This window comes from Sus scrofa, chromosome 10 (genome assembly GCF_000003025.6).
Source record: "Sus scrofa isolate TJ Tabasco breed Duroc chromosome 10, Sscrofa11.1, whole genome shotgun sequence".
Lineage (NCBI taxonomy): Eukaryota > Metazoa > Chordata > Mammalia > Artiodactyla > Suidae > Sus > Sus scrofa.
In genome coordinates this window covers 49124777-49146131 of record NC_010452.4, presented here as the reverse complement: position 1 = coordinate 49146131, position 21355 = coordinate 49124777, and the positions used below count along the sequence as shown (strand labels likewise).

Here is a 21355-nt window from a genome sequence, read left to right as displayed (position 1 = left end):
GCTGTGGTGTAGGTTGCAGACGCGGCTCGGATCCCGCGTTGCTGTGGCCCTGGCATAGGCCGGTGGCTACAGCTCCGATTCGACCCCTAGCGTGGGAACCTCCATATGCCGCAGAAGCGGCCCAAGAAATGGCAAAAAGACAAAAAAAAAAAAAAGGCGATGCTGAGACCCAGGGTAGTGGACCAGAACGTCTGCGTATCCAAGGCCTGCAGCAGAGGGTTGAGGGCCTCCTCGACAGGGGAGAGGGCTCAGAGGTGGAGAAAGAAACAGGCCTGATGATCTGAGAACAGACAAGAATCTAGAACAACCCAAGCAGAACTTGAATTTCCCTTTTCTCAGAAGGACGGTCAGTTCTGTCCTCAAGCCAATTTCCTTATGGGCAGTTAGTCACCCTGCTCATTTTGCTCTTAGGCTTGCTTCTCAGTTCCTTCCCAAAATATTAGGAATGTTTATTCATTTGCTGAGTAAAAGGGTCTGTCACCTCTTGGAGAACCTAATTTGTTTACGAACTTTTTGGTCACTTATTTCCCTTTCTGTCCACTATAGGGTAAAAAAAGCACAAAAACAAACAAACCCACAAACCTCTTGATATGCAAATATCTCATGAGGGTGAGCAGATTTACAGAACTCAAAGAATTTGTAAGTATGTTGCAAAAGGAATTCAGGACTATGGAGAAGTACATTAAGAGATGTGGATTCAGGAGTTCCCGTCGTGGCGCAGTGGTTAACGAATCCAACTAGGAACCATGAGGTTGCGGGTTCGATCCCTGCCCTTGCTCAGTGGGTTAATGATCCGGCGTTGCCGTGAGCTGTGGTGTAGGTTGCAGACGCGGCTCGGATCCCGCGTTGCTGTGGCTCTGGCGTAGGCCGGTGGCTACAGCTCCGATTCAACCCCTAGCCTGGGAACCTCCACATGCCGAGGGAGCGGCCCAAGAAATAGCAACAACAACAACAGACAAAAAAAAAAAAAAAAAAAAAGAGAGATGTGGATTCAGCCAACCTCATATAGAAAGTACAGGGGCATAAAAAATAAAAATAAAGTATTGGCGGGGGTGGGGGTGGGAGGGGTGGATTCCAGGAAGTTCTGAAAAAAGCAAAATTTGAACTTGCTGGCAACTGTTTACATATATCATTTACATTGTATTAGGTATTCTAAGTAACCCAGAGGTGATTTAAAGTCTGCAAGAGGCTATGTGTAGGTTATGTGGAAATCCTACACCATTTTGTATAAGGGATTTTGGTATCCACAGGGGTCCTGGAACCAGTCCTTGGCGGATCCCTAGGGATGACTGTATTTCATTTAATCTTTTCAGTAACCCTCCAATGGAGGTATTTTCATCTCTATGTTATCGATGTGGAAACAGAAACTCATAAAGCTTCCTGACCTTGGCCAAGGTTACTCATGCTTATTAGTTACGTAAAGTGTGTTCTCTTGCAAACAAACTCCGTTCCCTTTCTGTCTTACGTTTTTTTAGAACTGAGATTTAGGGTCAGGGTTCTGCGGACTTGACCTTTCTTCTAGTGCTCTCCAGAGAGGTTCCCATCCGGGGCTCATCCTGTCCCGCTAAGTCATTCATTTCTGGTTCTTGAGTCCGCTTTATGCGGACCAGCTCTGGCTCCTGCATTCACAGGAGATTTTTGCCACTCTTCCCCGACTTCCGTTCAACTCAACCTTCTACCGCATTCCCAGACGTCTTCTACCTTCTTCTCAGAGGGTCTCTCATCGGCTGACCCCTCACTCAGCACACCTGGCCTTCTACTTAACGAAGACAGGAGAGGACAGGATGGAGTTGCCCTTGATGACTCTAAGCTCACCTAACCCAGTAGCAGTCCTTCCCACTCTCTGTCTGAGGAAGAGGCCCCGCCTCCACACTGCCCCACCAGGATCACACCCCTGGTGACTCCCTCTGCTTCTCCACCATCAGCCTCTCTCCAGAGGATTCTTCTTGAGCCACAAACACATTCACATATCCCTTGGTTCGGTTGCTCCTGGCCACTTCCCTGGGTGGGCTCTCCCCACCCCTTCAGGCAACACACTGGCCTCTGCCTTCCCTCTCAGACGAATTGAAAAGGCAGTACGTCCTCCACGCGTGTCCTCCACGTCCATTCTGTCTCCATAGCGCCTTCATTCAAAAGTATTTCTAGGGCTGCGGACCCGTGAACAAAACAAAGACCTCCGGCTTTGTGCAGCTCACCCGCCCCCAGGCTCCTCCCCCACCTCTGCTGAAACTGTTACAATGCTTTTTCCAGTCCCCGGGGCTTCTGGTCCTCTTGGCATCGTTTGCATTGGTGAAAACATTCTTATCTTTGAATCTTCAGCCTGGACCCCTCTCTGTCCATCTGCTCCTGCTCCATTTCTGCAGCTCCTCCTCCTCCCACCCAGGGACCTGTATTGGTTCTCAGCAGACTCCTGCTGTCTCTGAGAGATCACATTCGCAGCCACAGCTCCAGAGAGTGTCTGTGTGCTGCTAACTCCCAGCCTGTTAGAAAGAAGATTCTCACCTTCTTTCCTGGTCCCTAACCTGTCCGATGGTGGTTTCAACCCTCTCTCCCTTCATTCTGTAGTCTCTCTCAAGATGAACAGCCATCGCCCACTGCAGCAGTTTCAGAAGGCTATTGTAACCAAGTACCACCAACTGGGTGGCTTCAAACAACAGAAATTTATTCCCTCATGTTTCAGGAAGCCAGAGGTTCAAAACCCAAGTGTCGGCAGCGTTGCTTCCTTCTGGAGGGCTCTGAGGGAGAATCTGCCTCTCTCCTAGCTTCTGGCAGTTTCTAACAGTCCTCAGCGCTGCTCAGCTCACAGCTGCACCTCCAATCTCTGCCTCCACCATCACATGGCAATCTTCTCTTTGTGTCTGTGTTCCTTCTCCTCTTCTTACAAGGACACCAGTCCACTGGGATTAGGGACCACTTTGGTCAAGTATGACCTCTCCCTGGAGTTCCTGTTGTGGCTCAGTGGGTATCCCTGAGGATGGGGGTTCAATCCCTGGCCTTGCTCAGAGGGTTAAGGATCTCGCATTGTGGTGAGCTGTGGTGTAGGTCACAGACAAGCCTCGGATCCCATGTTGCTGTGACTGTGGCGTAGACCGGCAGCTGTAGCTCCAGTTCCGCCCCTAGCCTGGGAACTTCCAAATGCTACCAGTGCAGCCCCCCCCAAAAAAAATTGGTGTGACCTCACCCTAACTTGACTACATCTGCAACAATCCTCTTTCCAAATAAGGTCACCTTCAAAGTCCCAGGCATTAGGACTTCAGCGCATCTTTGGAGAGGATGCATTGAAAACCGTAGTACCCACCTCCTTGTCCAAACTATAAATACAGAAATCGTCCTTGAAGCCCCTGTTCTTCCCTCTCTGGTCCAATCCATCCTCAAGTTCTTCTGGTTTTCATTAGCGACGTCTGTCATCCAGCCCTCTCTTGGCCCGTCCTTCCTCCTCCCTCCATGGCCCCCTTCCACACAGCTGCTCTGCTGCCTGGACTACCTGCTGTTCTAAACGTCTGATGGCCTCACTGCCGAGGGGACAGTGTCCAGATGCTGTTTGGACACAAGGTCCTTGACCCTGGCTCCTCTGCAGCTTCTTTGCTGCCTCTCCTTTCCATGGCTCCCAGGTCTTGGCCATACAGAATTTCTGTACATTCCTCAAATATGTTATAATGTGGCTCCTCCAAAGAGGCTTTCTGTGTTTTCAGACTTTCACTGTGAACTTGACCATGTCATAGAATGATCTTACCGTTTGTTGCCATTTATCTCCTCCAGCGACATCCAGCCACTGTTCCCTAAGTCCAAAGTGAGGCTTTCTTCCTCACCTCTCTCCACCGAGGGACTGGTATATTGCTGAGCACCCAGCGGTATCTGTTGAATGCAGTGCCCCTGGATTCTTGTTACGGTTCTGCCATTGCCTTTGGCCTTGGATAAATGGTTTGACCTCTCTGGTTTCCCGTGTGTAAACTCAGAGGACCTATAAGATCCCTTTGAACAGTAACAGTCTGCAGTTGCCCTGACCTCTGTGTACAGCACAGTATGTCCTACAGGAACTTCCCTCTTTCTGTGGTCAGGAGCAACCACAGCAATGGTGAAAGAATCTGGCCAATGGCATAGGGCCACCATTTTTCCCTATGCCCCTTTGCAAGTCTTTTTTCAGCAGAAGGCTCAAGGGAGTAAACCCCTTGTTAAGGTCCCAAGACATGACAAGAGGACAAGCATAGGGACTGCTGTATGATGTCCTGGGAACTTGGAGGATTCCTGCCCTAACTACAGGGCAGAAGGGAGCCTCGGACCCACTAGGCAGGTCGTCTTAGAGTCATAAAATCTGAGGATCACAAGAGACCTTCAAGGTCATGTGACGCTAATTCTCCTGTATACAACCCTAGTACCTGCAAGAGGTAAGGAATTCGGTGACGCACCCTACTCACATTGGAGAGAATGAACCAAGGTCTGTACATCGATCTCCTCATAGAAGAAGCTGTTGGTGGAACTCAAGGTCCAGAGTGCTTGCCTCTCCTGTGTGCTCAACAACCGTTATGTTAAGGGAAGGACCACATTGTACTCTATTTGGATAAAGAACATACTTTAAAAATCATGTACCGGAGTTCCCGTGGTGGCTCAGTGGTAATGAACCCCACCAGTATCTGTGAGGATGCAGATTTGATCCCTGGCCTTGCTCAGTGGGTTAAGGATCTGTCTTTGCTATGAGCTGTGGTGTGGGTCACAGACACGGCCTGGATCTAGAATTGTTGTGGCTGTGGTGTAGGCCGGCAGCTGCAGCTCTGATTCAACCCCTGGCCTGGGAACTTCCATATGCCGCAGGTGTAGCCCTAAAAAGACCCCCCCCAAAAAAAAAGAAGAAGAAAGAAAGAAATCATTTACTGTACTAAGTGGATCCCTGTACTCCAAGAGTTGCTTTCTGCATTTTCTTACAAATACAAGATGATGTACAGCCTGCTCCTGGAACCCGGCTTTCACACGACATGATATGCACTGCAAAACAAAGACATGCAAATATACCAAGCCCAAGGTAACCTCAGGTTTTTAAATTCCTAGAGGGGGAAAAATAATAGCTGCTTTCTTTTTTTCCTTTCTTTTTTTTTTTTTTTACCATACATGCAGCATGTGGAAGTTCCTGGGGCCAGGGATCAAACCTGAACCACAGCAGTGACCCATGCCACTGCAGTGACCACACCAGATCCTTAACCCACTCTGCCACAAAGGAACTCCCATAGCTGCTTTTGAAGAACAATTACAAATATCAGGTTGCTGGAGAGACCCATGCTTTGCTTCTCTGACACGACAGTGAGAACAGGAAGGCAGTTGGAAGTCAGGAAGCTGTGTTTCTGGTGCAAAAAGACAAAGCCTTTGGTTTGGCTTTGTGGGTTTTCCTGTTGATGCAAGTGCTGCAGGCATTTCCCATGCAGGGACTGTGTCCTCAGTTTAGGTTAGGGTATATCTCATCCGTGTGACCTGCCCATCAATGTAACAAATCCTTTTTTGCTCTTGGGCCACTTTATCTGAATTGATAGTCTTAATTTTAAAGGATTATTATTGGGGAAGCATTTGCAAATCATCCAAAGAGGAGTAACATTTCCAAAAATAAAATCTAACATTCGGAATTAATGAGGAAGCACTGAACCCCAGTAAGGAAATGGGCAGTATTTGCTACCACCTTCTGGCCAGAATGGAAAACTACAGATAACATTCAGGAGCCCAATGTGGAGGCGTCATTGTGGGAGGGAAACTTTAGGACCTAAATAGGAACCAATTGGTCCAGTGACACTGATCAAATTCTGAAGGCCAGAGGACCTAAATAAAGGAAATGGTATAGTTAGAGATAAAGGTAAAAACACACACTTTCCTCAATTGTCCAAAAAGAACAGTTCTTCATAATTTCTGAATTTTTCAGTGGTACCTTTAAAGTTTGGAATTTTGTCCTAACTGTATAATATAAATACATAAATTCCAGGTCATGGGAAAAGAGACCTCAAGGTTCTCCTGGGCCATAGGGTAAAATATACAGTGACCTCTCTGAGCCTGTTTTCTCTTTTGAAAAACCAAAAACTGCTAACTTTTCATCAAGCTCTTAGAGTCTCTGTGGGTCTTATTATCCTTGCCAGGCAAAAACAGCCCTACCCCCGCTCTTGCTGGCCAGGCCATTAGAAAGATCAGCATGGTGATAAGTCTAGATGCTGCTTCTCAGATTCAAACTGAAGTTCAAAGGCAGAACACCCTTGCTTGAGATCAGCTTTGAAAAGGGTCATTTCGGAGTTCCCGTCGTGGCGCAGTGGTTAACGAATCCGACTAGGAACCATGAGGTTGCAGGTTCGGTCCCTGGCCTTGCTCAGTGGGTTAACGATCTGGCGTTGCCATGAGCTGTGGTGTAGGTTGCAGACACGGTTCGGATCCCGCGTTGCTGTGGCTCTGGCTAGGCCGGTGGCTACAGCTCCGATTCAACCCCTAGCCTGGGAACCTCCATATGCCGCGGGAGCGGCCCAAGAAATAGCAACAACAACAACAACAAAACAACAACAAAAAAAGACAAAAGACAAAAAAAAAAAAAAAAGAAAAAAGAAAAGGGTCATTTCCCTGAAGGTCAGTGATTCAGCTGAAAGCAAATCACTCTCAGGTCCATGCAGGACCCTGAAGGAGAAACTGGACAGCCTCGCCTCTTCCCTGCCCACCGAGATGGCTTCCGACTCCCTTGTGGCCCCACCACCAACAATGCTTTTCCCAGCAGGATTATCTGCCGCCTCTGAGAAATGGAGGCCAAAGAAAGAGGTGGCCATGCACACGCGTGTGCACACACACACACACGTACACACTCACGATAGTTGGTAGTTATTGTTTTATATAATAATGTTTACTAAAAATTATAATGACCCAGGAAAATTCACCTGGCACACAGCTTAGGACCTAGATTTGGTTGCCTACCCTCACCATTTGGCCCAAGGATTCTGGCAGGACAGGAAACCTTGTGCTTGTTTATTTCCTCCAACAATGATTTCCACCTCTGGACTGGAACACTGACCACACACCAGGCTACGTGCTGAGCACTGGGAGGTCTTCAGCAGTGAACAACAGACATGGTCCCAACTTCACGGAGGACACAGTCTGTCAGAGACAGACATAAAACAGACACTGCAGGAGTTCCCATTGTGACTCAGTGGGTTGAGGACCTGATGTTGTCTCTGTGAGGGTGTGGGTTCAATTCCTGGACACTCTCAGTGGGTTAAGGATGCAAGCTGTTGTGTAGGTCGAAGAGGCAGCTGGGATGTGGCTGTTACTGTGGCTGTAGAATGCAGCCCTAGCCTGGGAACTCCCATATGCCGCAGATGCGACCAACAAAAGAAAAAAAGAAATGGCAAGGGCAGAAGATTCAGAAAGAGGAGTGTATGGGTTCTGTGTGACCAGAGACCTGTACCTCTCCTTGCCCATCGTGCCTGCCCACATCCCTGCTCTCCTTGCCCGGGAGCTCCTGGAAGACCTGGATGATCCCTGGTGCAGCACCCAGCTCATTGCCATTTAAGGTTACACAGAAATATTCCTTCCCGGGGCCATCCATCTCCAAAATGGCCCACTCGAGTAGGAGATGACAATTAAGACAGGGCAAGACCCTGAATTCCTGGTAGCAGACTGGAGTCCCCAAAGCATTAATTCCTTGACATAATAAGAATGCTCTCAGGTAAGTTCCTTTATCTGATGAACGGGGAAACAACTCAGATTTCTTGCAGGGCCAGAGACATGATAGATGTGAAGGCTTTCAAACAACCAGAAAGCAGGAATAAAGATGATTATTGATAATACAGTAAAAGTGCCTATTGATAGGGAGTTACTGCTTGTGGCGCAGGTTCGATCCCTGACCAGGGAACTTCTGCATGTTGAGGGCACGGCCAAAAAAAGTGCTTAAGATAAATCATGTCACAGATCTCTCAAATTCTTTCTAAACTTAGCCTCTGTACAAAAGTACCCCTCTTCCAAATCCTAAAATTGTTGTCAGTGATTCTGGCCACCATCTCAGGAAATCTCATACCCTGTTAGAGTTTTTTAAATGTTTTTAAAAGGTGCTAGTCAGGAGTTCCCATCATGGCTCAGCGGAAACAAATCTGACTAGCATCCATAAGGATGCAGGTTCAATCCCTGGCTTCTTGCAGTGGGTTAAGGAGCCGGTGTTGCATGAGCTGTGGTATAGGTTGCAGATGCGGCTCGGATCTGGTGTTGCTGTGGCTGTGGCAGCTGTAGCTCTGATTTGACTCCTAGCCTGGGACCCTCCATATGCCGGGGTGCAGCCCTAAAAAGACCAAAAAAAAAAAAAAAAAAAAGCTAACGAGTGAAGAGTTTATAAACAGTCTTTGAAATGACTCTTTCCTAGCATCCCCAGATTCAGAAGGAGTCCCAGTATATCAGGTATCTCTGCTGTGATGACGCGAGGACGCTGAATCAGTGGGTCATGGGCATCAGGATCGCCAAGGTGAGAGTGCATTCGGACTCACCCCCCTTTTTTTAATTGTATGGGAGTATAGTTGCTTTACAGTGTCATTTTAATTTCTGCTGTACAGCAGAGTGATTCAGTTAGACATATATATATATATATATATATATATATATATATATACACACATACACATTGTTTTTCATCTTCTTTTCCATTTTGGTTTATCACAGGATTTTGATTATAGTTCCCTGTGCTAGACAGCAGGACCTTGTTTATCCATCCTATAGGTACTAGTTTGCATCTGCTGATCCCAAACCCCCAATCCTTCACTTCCCCGCCCTCTTGGCACCCACAGATCTGTTCTCTATGCCTGTGGACTCACCCTAGTGGCTTCCTGACCTGGGTCGAGTCCTTGTGCTGCTGGGAAACAATTGATCCACTTGTGCTCAGTCAATGCCATTAATAGGTCACTGCCACAGATATGACCTCGTTTATATGCCCATTGGTTTTTTTTAAGTGGGTGAGAGTGTGCGACACATGGACCTGTCCAGTGTACTTTCACATGAGCCAGCTCAGAGATTTCTTCATGAAGAGCTTTGCAAGGGCAGTGTGTAGTCACGACACTCAGATGTAATCTACAGAAGAATTACATAAAGTCATCCCACTGCTTGGCTAGGCTCTCCTCTAATAGAGAGGTCAAAGTATGACCCGACTTTGCTAACCTGGAAAATTACTCAACACATGAAAACACGATCTGTGGGGTTTTTATTGAAATACTTTTACTAAAAAAAAAAATCTCAGGAAAGGAGTACAAAGAGTAAGTAGTCACGAAGTCTTTTCTTCCCTCAATTTGTAGATTGCATTTGAGTGCAGAATTGGGATAAATGGACTACTCTGTTGCTTCTTTTGTGTTCTCTCCCTAGTATGGAAAGACGCTCTATGATAACTATCAGAAGGCCATGGCAAGGGCAGGGCTGGCCTCTCGGTGGACCAACCTGGGCACTGTCAACGCAGCCGCACCAGCCCCACCTTCCACAGGTACTGAGTAGGGGAAAGATTCTGACACCTGCTCAAAGCTCGGAGCTCGTGTTCAAACTTATCTAATGCATCCGATGAAAACACATCTTTGTAGACACTGACCAGAATATGTTCTCCTGATGATCAAGCTTAAGATTCTCGCCACCCCCCCACCCTGCAACACACACACACATACCCGTATCTATTTCTTTGTAAGTGACTTAGCAAAACTCTGGCCCAGTTTTCATGATTTACTTGTGGACAGGATGGCGATAACCAGTTTAGGGTGAGCCTGTAGGGAGCTCTGTTTCATCAGAGTACAAATGGATGTCTGGGCGTTCCCGTCGTGGCTCAGTGGTAACGAACCTGACTAGTACCCATGAGGACTCGGGGTCAATCCCTGGCCTCGATAACTGGGTTAAAGGATCCGGCAATGTTGTGATCTGTGGCATAGGTAACAGGCGAGACTCAGGTCCCAAGTTGCTGTGGCATAGGCTGGCAGCTATAGCTCTAATTCGACCCCCTAGCCTGGGAACTTGCTGCTGGTGCTGCCCTAAAAAAACAAACAAAAAAAATATGATGCCCATCAGAGGTTCCATTAGTGCTTAGCAGGCTGCCCCCGCCCAGGGTGAGAGCAGTCCTTGGTGTTCTGCCTCAGTAACGTCCTGGCTTGAGTGTCTACCCAGTCCTGGACATCACATGTTAATGGTAACATAATGGCTACTTGTTTTTCTTTTTTGGCTGCCCTTTGGCTCATGGAGCTCCTGGACCAGGGATCAGACCCAAGCTGCAGTTGTGACCTACGCTGCAGTTACAGCAGTGCCGTATCCTTTAACCCACTGTGCTGGACCAGGGATCAAACCTGTGTCCTGGTGCTGCAGAGACCCCACTGATCCCGTCATGCCACAGCAGGAACTCCAGCTTGTTTGTATATTTAAGAGGGAAAGAAAGACACTGATGGGTGGAATGGGTACCATGCACTGTTTTACATATAATTTATAGAGTCTGTATATTATATCTGGTCCTTACAACAACCCATACCCAGGCATAAATGATTATCCTGACTCCACAGTTGAGAAAACTGAACCCGGTAGAAGTAGCACCTAGTATCTTCTCAGTGATAGAGCTATAACTCAAACACATCAACTTTCTGATACATAATGGTTGAAAAAACCTGAACCATTTATGGCTGGTGATTTAATCAATTATGCCTTTTAATGAAACCCTGATGAAAACTCTAGACACCGAAGCTTGGGGGAGCTTCCTGGTTGGTGCACAAGTCAAGGCACCAGGTGGGTGACGTTCCCTGACCCCACAGGGAAAGGGCACGGAGGCTCCATGTCCAGGGTCCACCCGACTTTGTCTTGTGTGGGTCCTTTATAATAAAACACTAATCATCAAGTACAGAGCTTTCCTGAGTTCTGTGAGCCATCCTGGTGAGTTATTGAGCCCAAGGGGTTATGGGAACGTCTCAGGTTATAGAGGGCTGGTCGGAAGTGGCAGATGGCTGGCTGCCTGAGGTGGAGGCAGCCTTGTACAGGGTGTGCCTTACATCTGTGGAGTCTGATGCCAGCTCCTGGAGGCGTCAGGACTGAATTCTGGTCCACCCACCTGAGGTGGAAACAGAGCGAGCCTCTGGCCTTAGCTCGACCAGTATGTGTATGTGTCAGAGGTCACTGGGGATTTGGGGATGCTGTGACGTGCACTTATGATAGGGCACCTGCTGAGCCTCTGACCAGGACTGAATTTGGTCCACCCACCTGAGGTGGAAACAGAGCGAGCCTCTGGCCTTAGCTCGACCAGTATGTGTATGTGTCAGAGGTCACTGGGGATGCTGTGACGTGCACTTATGATAGGGCACCTGCCGAGCTCTACCAGGTAAAGGCATCCTTCTCGTGAGGTTCCCAAGAGAAGGAGATTGTACAGACGCAGGAATCATGGCAAACAGAATGCCACGTTCCACCAGCAGAGCTGGTGTTCATAACCCAGTTCAAGGCTATCCGGTAGAACAAGCTAGAGCATGTGGTTTCAACTCATAGTCTGAAATGGGCATGTCTAGCCCCTTAGTCTCAGTCTTAATGCCATCCCTGGCCAGAGGCAGCTATAACACCAGAGAGTTAATGGAAAAGAAGAAAAGTTAATGGAAAAGAAGAAAAGTTAATGGAAAAGAAGAAAAGAAGGGAGGTGGGAGGACAGAAGGGAGTGAACAGAATAGCCCGGTCGTGACTCTACCCAGCATGAAGCTAGTAAACGTTGAGGCTGGGAGTGAGGCTTCTCCTGGGCAGAGAGAGGGGTTGGGACATCCTTGCCCCATGGGGGGTTCTACATAAATAGACTCATTGATTCCATCTCAACCCTGTCGCCCTCCACCACAGCAAGCCCTGGATACCGCCCATGGATCTTACTGTGTTTCTCCAGACAAGTGGTTCTCAACCACAGGAGGCCTGAACCCCCAGGAGGATTCGACAGTGTCTGGAAACATTTTGGTTGTTGTGCTTTGGGGGAGTGCTTGCATCATCTCACAGGTTGATGGGATGTTGCCAGTCCTCAAGCACAGGGCAGCCCCAAACAACAAAGAAGTTTCCAGTCCCAAATGTCAGCAAAGTTGAGAAAGCCTGTCCCAGTCAGTGGGATCTCCTAGTTTCCCTAATTGTTTCAGGCATCTTCACTCTCCTCAGATTTACAACCTCCAGCCACTTCACTCACAGCCGAAAATGTGCTACCATCAATTTCCCACCAACAAACACAACAACTTGCCTGCATCCACACACATCCCAGCCTGTGGCCAGTTCCTCTGTGTATGCTCTGGTCCCTAGATCCTGCCCCAGCTTGTACTGGAGTGCTGCCTTCCAGCCCAGATGTGACAACTGGAGTCAGCTCAGACCCCGCAGGCTAAGGGCACAGTCCCAACGAGACTGCCCTTTCTTTGGATGCCAGCCACCCTGCGGGGTCCCCAGGACACCCCCACTTTTGACCTACGAATCTGGGGGTTCCAACAACCCCATTAGGTTGACTCACAGAACTCAGGAAAGTGCTGTGTTACAATGTTGTATAAAGGATACAAGTCAGGACCAGACGAAGGAAGAGGCACACGCAGGGGGGGCTCTGAGAGTGTCCCCAAGGCAGAGCTTGTGTGTCCTCTCCCTGTGGGATCAGAGTGCATCCCCCTCCCAGCACGGGGATATACGGACTACCAGGAGGTGTCTGTCAGTCCAGAGTTTTTATTGGGATTTCATTTCATCAGCATGATTTTTTTTTTCTTTTTTGGCCACCCAGTGGCTTATGGAGTTAGCAGGCCAGGGATCAGATCCGAGTGCAGTTGCAGCCTATGCCACAGCTGCCACAAGCCGGATCCTTTAACACACTGTGCTGGCTGGGGAACCAAACTAGCATCCTGGTGCTGCAGAGACGCCGCCAATCCCATTGTGTCACAACTGGAACTCCTCATTGGCATGACGGATTCCATGATTGATCGCATCGCTGGCCATGTGATTGAACTCAATCTCTGTCCCTGTTCTCTACCCAGATGTTGGCCTGGCTCCAAGCCTCAACCCTCTGATCACATGTTTGGTCTTCTCAAACCAGCCCCCAACCTGCTCTGTTTATGTAAGCTCAGATTGCTCCTAGGGGCTCATGAATAATAAGGACACTCCAGGGAGTTCCCTTCATGGCACAGCAGAAATGAATCTGACTAGTATTCATGAGGACTTGGGTTCAAGCCCTGGCCTTGCTCAGTGGGTGAGGAATCCGGTGTTGCCCTGAGCTATGGTGTAGGTCGAAGATTCGGCTCAGATCCCGAGTTGCTCTAGCTGTGGTGTGGTCCGGCAACTGTAACTCCAATTTGACCCCAGCCTGGGAACTTCCATATGCCATGGATTCAGCCCTAAAAAAGCAAAAAAAATAAAAATAAAAAATTGAAAAAATAAGGACACTCCAGTTGCTTAGGAAATATCAAGTTCTGTCTGAGGAGCCCAGGACAGAAACCAGACAGATGCATTATTATATATCACTTTCTACTTTCTCTCCTGCTCTACTGTGTCCTTCTCATCACCATTGCTCCCTTCTTCAAAGAAACAAATTGAATTGAAAACCTAGGGAGTTCCCTTGTGGCAGCAGGTTAAGGATCTGGTGTTGTCATTGCAGCGGCTCAGGTTGCTACTGTGACACGGGTTTGATCCCTGACCTGGGAACTTCTACAGGCCAAGGTTGAAGCAAAAACAAAAAACAAAAAGCAAAACAAAACCAAAAAAATGAAAACCTTCCTACAGCTCCTGCTCCCACTCCAGCTCCCCACACCCCTCTCCACCTTCTGCCCCAGCTGACATGCAAACTATTCCAAAGGGTGGACCATATTTGCTGTCTCCATTTTTCCACTTGTCACTCTTCAACCCATACTCGTCAGCCTTCTTCCTCCACAACCCCAGGAAAATGCTCCTACTAATCTCACCAGGGGCCTCTGCATTGCTAAATCAAACGTCTGTAAAGGATTGACCTTTCAGCAACCCCAGCACAACTGACCACTCCTCCTTGAAACAGCATCCTCTGTTGGCTTTCCAAATACCACACACCCCAAGCCCGCCCACCAACTTTTTACCTCCTCTAGTAACCCTTCTTCTTCTTCCTCCCCACTTCACATTACCCAAGGCCCAGTCAATCCTAGCCCTGTTCTCATGTTACACTATCTCCTAGGTGAGCTAATCCACTCCCAGCACTGTGCTGGCCACTTAACACCACTCAAATCCCGTCCAGGATTCTCTGTTGATCTTCAAACCCGTGTGTCCAATTGTCTACTCCATAGCTTCAGGTGGATCCATCGCAGACCCCTCAAACTCAACACCTGCAAAACTGAGCCCATCCTCTTACCCTCCCAACTGGCTCCCCCGAATTGTCCTCTGTTTCCACAAATAGCGTCGTCATCTGCCCAACTGCTCCTGCAGGAATCATGCAAGAAAAGCTCACTCACCTACAGGTCCAGTCACTCCTAAATCCTCTTGATTTTACCTTCTAAATATTGGTCAAATCTGTCGATGCCTGTTCATCTCCATTGCCGTCAGATCCAAGCCACCACTGATGCCAGAAAGATGTTACAGGAATCTGGGTTCTTGTTCATGGAGCCAAAGAATGAACTTTGCATACACACAGGCAATAAGCAAGCAAAGTCTTTATTACAGAAAAGCAAACAGCTCCCAGAACAGCTGGGAGGGGGAAGAAGAGCCCCCCTCTCTATTGTCTTATAAGGGTTTTTATCCCTTAAAGATGGGGGTTACCAACGTGAGGTCCAGAAAGATGTGGTTTTCTCCCATTGGCCTTGCCCAGTTACCTATATCAGTCATTGTCCAGTAGGGGTCTTAGGGGTGGACATGTCCTGTAAGTCTCATGGTTTCTTTGCCCTTTTCTTCCCGTAGACTGAGTCACGGTTAGAGATTAATGTCCATCTTGGAGTTCCCATCATGGCGCAGTGGTTAACGAATCCGACTAGGAACCATGAGGTTGCGGGTTCGGCCCCTGGCCTTGTTCAGTGGGTTAAGGATCCGGCGTTGCCGTGAGCTGTGGTGTAGGTTGCAGACACAGCTCAGATCCCGCGTTGCTGTGGCTCTGGCATAGGCCGGTGGCTGCAGCTCCGATTAGACCCCTAGCCTGGGAACCTCCATATGCTGCGGGAGCGGCCCAAAGAAATAGCAAAAAGACACACACACACACACACACACACACACACACACACACACACACACACACAAAAGATTAATGTCCATCGGGACGTAGGGACATTCCCTATAGTAAACAAGGCTGTGGCACTCTTACTCCCTAGAGCCCTTAAGCCACAAATGTTAATCAATAGCCACATCAAAGAAGGCATCGAAGCCCGTGCTCCTATAGTTGGCCTCATGGAATGATGCTCTGGTTCTCCAGACACTTCCCACTGCTCTCAGATTAAGGCCCCATCCTTAGCAAGGCCAATCAAACCTGCATAAAATAAGCCTTGCCCATCTCTCCAGCCTCTTTCCCCACCCCTCTCTTCCTCTTCCTGCCACAAAGCCCATTTGTTTTTCCTACTTTTTCAAAGCCACAAGCACCATCCTTTCTTAAGGGCTTCAGGGATGCTCTTCCTTCTGTTTTAAGATGCTCTTATTGCTGAGCCATTTATTTTGTAGACTATCCCTCCATTTGCATGTGCAGTGTTTCCTCATAATCCATCTTGGGTAACCGTCAGGGGCAGGAATAGGCCCCCTGCTATGCTCTTCTCAGGGTATCGCAGTGGGGGGCCTAGGGTGTCTGTTTCCCCTCGTTGGAAGTATTCATTCTGACCGCTTGGTCAACATGTGCAATTTCTCTCGTGCACATTTTCCATTTTGTACTTAATAATTTGCACAGAGGTACTTGGACGCTGGAAGTATCCAGTTCCTCATCAGACTTTCCCTTCTTCTCAGTCTCCCGAAGTCCTTAATAATAACCTTCTTTGAGTGCTCCTGTTGATTCCTGGGTTTCTCAAAATAGCAGGAAAGTATCTGAAGCAGCAAGTAAATAGTCGTTGCATAAATATTTGGCAGAAGAGCTGCTTCTGAGCAGAGCTAAGGCAGCCTCAGATTCACTCAGGGAAGAGGCCTCGTGTCAGCGGCTGGGGGGCAGTTCAGTCGTGGGAGAAGCAGCTGGGGTGTGGCGAGCTGGCCAGATCCCGCCCTGGAAGGAGCCAGGGAGGTCTTCTGTCTGGCTTTGTCAAAGCTGTGAAAACCTCGTCTAGGCACGCTTTTTTTGTGTATGAAAGGGCAAATAAAAAGGTAAGAAAGGAAGTGTATGTCAGGACTTTCTGGGGAAGAAACAGTCTAATTCCAGGCCATATTGGGACACATTTTGCCCAGTCCCCTCTGTCTATTACTTTTGTACCCAAAGTACTTTGTTTTGTTTTGTTTTGTTGTCGCCCGGAGGCACACGGAGGTCCCAGGATCAGATCCGAGCTGCAGTTGTGACCTATGCCACAGCTGTGACAAGGCCAGATCCTTAACCACTGTGCCAGACCGGCGATCGAACCTGCGTCCCTGTGCTCCAGAGATGCTGCTGAGCCCATTGCACCACAGCAGGAACTCCCCAAAGTACTTTTTGTTGAGGAGCGTGTTTAAAAGTTGTTCCTCTACACACCCATGGTATGAAACTGGATACAGCCTTTTAGAAGAATCCTCAATATCAAGACTTCTTTTAAAAAGGAGGTTTTCCAGTTTCATTCTCCAATTGCCAAAAAGTCTTTAAAAGCTGCTTCTCCCATGACTGAACTGCCTCCCGGTCTCCTTTTCTCGAGGACCCTAGTTAATCCAGATTTAAAGCATTCACTTCCCTGAACCTTTTGCTGAACCTCATGAAGTATTGTCCTGATATCTCAGGTTTTCTTTTGTAAGCGCTGTGTACCTGCGAATCTTTTTGCTTTGGAGATATAAACTGCTTTGTCTTTTCAGATTCTTTCAAGAATGTTGAAAATATCTTGCCCACTCTTCTTCTTTTTTTAAATTGAAGTGTAGTTGATTTACAATATGTGTTATATTTTTTTTTCAGAATAGTTTCCATTATAGGTTATTACCAGACACTGAATACCGTTCCCTGTGCTGTACAGTAAATTCTTATTGCTTACCTACTTATGTTTGTAGCTGTTCATCTCTTACTACTGATTTATCCCTTCTTCCTGTCTCTCTTCCTTCCCCTAGGACTTCAAACAAGCACCACTCAGGCCAATGGTCAGATCCCCCAGGCGGCACCTTCTCTGACTACTGTTCTTGGAGAAGCCCAGAGACATGTTGAAACTACCAAGGTAAGACCAGGGAGTACCTGACCCACTTGGATCATCTGTCACCCGTAAGCCCAAATTCTAAGCCATTTGCTATGTTCTAATAACTGCTCTTTTGAAAAGAGAACATAGAGTTCCAGCAACTTGAAAGGCAGTATAATTTCATTTAGATAATTGCTTTATTACATATATTTTTATCTTCAAATTACATAGGCTAGAATGGAAAATTGAAGCACACAGCTTCAAGAAAAATGGAAGAATTTGTTTTTAATGCTAAGGATTGGCTTAATGATTTTAATTTAGATATATTTTTTTGACTGACCAGATTTTCTTGGTTTAGTCCAGCCGTTTTAGTACTCTCTGCAAGTGGCACCTGCATTTTAAGCCCTTGGGATTTTATTTTTTATGAATAAATTAGAGCGACCTGTTAGAAGCATTTTATTAAATGCTAACAGGTTCCCACTATAACTTGTGCATTTTGTATTTTTCTGTTAATGTTCTACATACATTCTCAGAGTGATGGAGAAGAAAACACATTTAAAAATAATAGTCAAATTATGGAGTTCCTGTCATGGCTCAGTGGTTAATGAACCTAACTAGTATCCATGAACACGCAGGTTCGATACCTGGCCTCACTCAGTGTGTTAAGGATCCAGCGTTGCCATGAGCTGTGGTGTAAGTCGCAGATGCAGCTCGGATCCTGCATTGCTGTGGCTGTGGCGTAGGCCAGCAGCTACTGCTCTGATTTGGCCGCTCGCCTGGGAACCTCCATATGCTGTGGGTGCGGCCCTAAAATAATAATAATAATAATAATAATTAATAATAGTAATAGCCAAATTGGTATAATGTTCTCCATAACTTTTTTTTTCAGTAGAGGAGACTAATGAAGATTCATTTAAATCAATCTAAAAATTATAGCTAAAAGTTACAGTCTAGTTACTAGTCCCGTTGGTAACATCTCTGTTGACTATACAATTTCCATTGAATATTTCCCCTGTGTGATTCAAAATAATCCTAAATGTACCTTCAGTAGTTTTCCACCTCTTTCTTCCCTTTCATTCTGTTCATCAGCCAGTGATGGAAACAATTAATCCTATATTTATCAAACTTAAAATTTTTGAAAATTATGGTAGACCATTAAAAGCCATACTTCTCTAATATTCTGGGTAGCTTCTCAAGTCTGACAATCTTATCATGCAGTGTACCTTCAGCAATTATTATTTTCATGGTTTCCATAATTTCAATTGAAGAGAAACATTTTGAAATGCTGAAAGCAATAAAAGTTCCCCAGAAAAAGAAGTCACTTATGTGTGAACACCAATTTCCAAACTGCCTGTTCAGAAACCTTTTAAAAATACATCATCAGTTAATTGTTTTCTTAATGGCTGCATCCACAGAATATGGAAGTTCCAATTCCAGTTCCAATAAGGAAGTTCCAGGGATCTAACCCAAACCTCCACAGTGACCTGAGCCATGGCAGAATCAAAAGAAATTTTGTTGGGGGGGAGGGAGCTTCTAAATTTAATCTTCAGTGGTAAGGGGTTATTAAGCAAAATGAGAAATAAGAAAGCATGATAAAATGTAAATTGCAGTGATAATTGTCACTAAAACAAAGGGATTCAATTCAGCCCCCTGAAACTCCTGAGGGAGTTGCACTATATAAATACAATTTATTATCATCTGTTCCACTATTGGACCATGAAGGGCTGAGCCTCGGTTAGCCTTTGGCCAAGTTTGGTGTTTTGGTTTCTACCGGTAGCACATGCATCATAATTTTCATTTTCAGCACCCATTCATATTTTTATCTCATGTGATCTCATTACATTTAAGACATAGAAAATAATGGAGATTATCATATTCGTTTTATACGTGAGTAGTCAGCTGACTTTCTCACACTTACGAAAAAGTCAATCTAAGACCATAGACCCGGTGTGCTGATTCCTGGTCCACCCACCTCCACCCTGGAAGCTGCCTTGTAACTGGCTCCTCCCTAGCCTGCTGTCCTGGGAAAATGTTCTCAGCACGCAGTAAGGAAACTGTGATGTAAGAGGAAGCCGAACAGTCCCTTGCCAGAACGTAGCCCCCTGTGCTCAGCTTTGCATAAAGATTACCTGTGGACCAGAGAGAAATATTTGTTTTCTTTCTCCCTTCCATCTTCTTTGTGCTGATCAAAGTAGGATATTTAAGCCAAGAGATTTGGAGAGGGTTTGGGGCAGCTCCCTAGCCAACCTCTCTGACCCTGAGGGTATGGTACAGAAGGAAAATAATTTCAGACCCCCGTCCTGACAACTGGGCATCACAACCAGCTCAACTCAGATCAAGAAAAATGTTACATCTGTGTATGCCCAGGACACCTTGGTGGCCTGTCTTGGAAACCAAGGCATGAATGGAAACTCCAGGAAAGCCATTTTGTTTCTATTTGAAGTTGCTTTTAGCTGACTGAGGTAGCCCCACAACTAGCTCCGCTTTGTTTGTTTTGTTTTGTTTTGTTTGTTTTTTGTCTGAGCCTGGCCTGTGAAAGTTCCTGGAGCAAGGCTCCATCCCACATCACAGCAGGGACCCAAGCCACTGCAGTGACAGTGGTGGATCCTTAACCTTCCCTACCTCCTGAAAAGAAGAGTATGTTCACTTCCAAGACTAAAAGCTCTTCTTTAAAGATACTGGTAACTCCTCTACAGGAGTGTTCCCAGGAGATATATGTATAATCAAAAAATAACACCTTCTTGAACAAGGCAGAGTCTTCCACTTACAGAAGACATGGTAGATCAGCAGCAGGTAATGTTAAGTAATAATATTATTGGTAATAACGTTTAAGGCCATTTGGAGTCAGTCTCCTTTCCCAGAGCACGGATAAGCTAGCCAGAACAACCTGGAGTCCAAGACAAGAGGGGTTGAGACGCCCCCAGGGGGGCAGCTGCCTCTTAACTCAGCAGACTCACCTGTCTGTCCATGGAAATGTCATCTGCACATGGCGACATCATCAAGAATAATGCTTTTGTCGCTTTGTTGAAGGACAAGAAACCAGTCCTCGGCAGCCACGACCCGGGAGCGCCCAGGGCCCAGCCGAAGTCCCTCCTGCCTCCCCCACCTCCCATGAGACGGTCCTCGGACGTGGGCGGCAGCCCCAGGACGCCCCCCAAGGCCATGGGCGCCGCCGCTACTAGCTTCCCCATCCCGCCCGACGACCTCCTGCCGCCACCCCCACCCCCACCGCCGCCCCTGGAGGACGACGAGCTCCCTCCGCCACCCCCTGATTTTAACGACGCTCCCCCAGACTTCGTGCCTCCCCCACCGCCATCGATTGCGGGCGATGCTGGGTTCTCCTTGCCGCCCCCGCCGCCACCCCCGCCCACCCTCGCCCCCGAAGCCGCGAAGCAGTCCCCGGTGGTCTCCAAAAGGCCTCCAGTTGCCCCCAAGAGGCGGGAGAACCCTGGACCACCCGGCGGGGAAGGCGGGGAGCAAGATTTCATGTCGGATCTCATGAAAGCTTTGCAAAAGAAGAGAGGCAACGTGGCCTAAGGGAAACTTAGAAATATCTTTGGGTGATGGGTATAGTCATTGCTAACATCAAGTGCATTTTTGCTCCTTTTATTTTCATGACATCTTGTTCATTTTAGATACAATATTGATGTATTCAGCCTAGAAATAATGCAAAACGTCTTCCTGTTGCTCAAGTACATTCGTAATCCTTAACCTAACACAGAATCTAGAACATCCACCTAAATGTACATATCTTTCCTATGTATTTCCACTTCAGTGGCCGTTCTCTTACATGTTAACTAAAATGTTTTATGTTCTTAATTTTATTGTTCTGAAGCATCAAATTAATAAAAGTTTAAAAAACATTTTCCTGAAGATGGTATTTCTAGAAATACCAGTGTATAAATCTAGTGCACTGTCAATTCCATTTTATAATATGCTTGACCTTATTAAAGTCCTAGGCCTTCTAAAGTCCTGTTGATCTTTGACATATTTTCCATCTCCACCTCAGTGACCTCCACAACTTTCAGAAAGATGGAAAGAAGAAAAAGAAACAGGAGAGGCAGAGTGAATGCAGTTTCTTTGAGACTCATTGCTTGATTGATTGGAGTCTTGGACATAATTTAGTTTGGTTTTAGTTTTCTTTTTCTTTTTTGGCTGTG

At 46.9% G+C, this 21355-nt stretch overlaps 1 protein-coding gene across 1 annotated transcript in view; it reads left to right on the top strand.

Annotated features, from left to right (window-relative positions):
• APBB1IP (amyloid beta precursor protein binding family B member 1 interacting protein) overlaps positions 1-21058 on the top strand; it is a 117791-nt gene extending 96733 nt beyond the window's left edge. Inside the window, exons 11-14 of the mRNA XM_003130751.6 lie at positions 8363-8461; positions 9349-9463; positions 17134-17237; positions 20226-21058. Of these exons, the coding sequence (XP_003130799.4) occupies positions 8363-8461; positions 9349-9463; positions 17134-17237; positions 20226-20732 (825 nt within the window). The 3' untranslated portion in view covers positions 20733-21058. The remainder of the gene's footprint in view (positions 1-8362; positions 8462-9348; positions 9464-17133; positions 17238-20225) is intronic.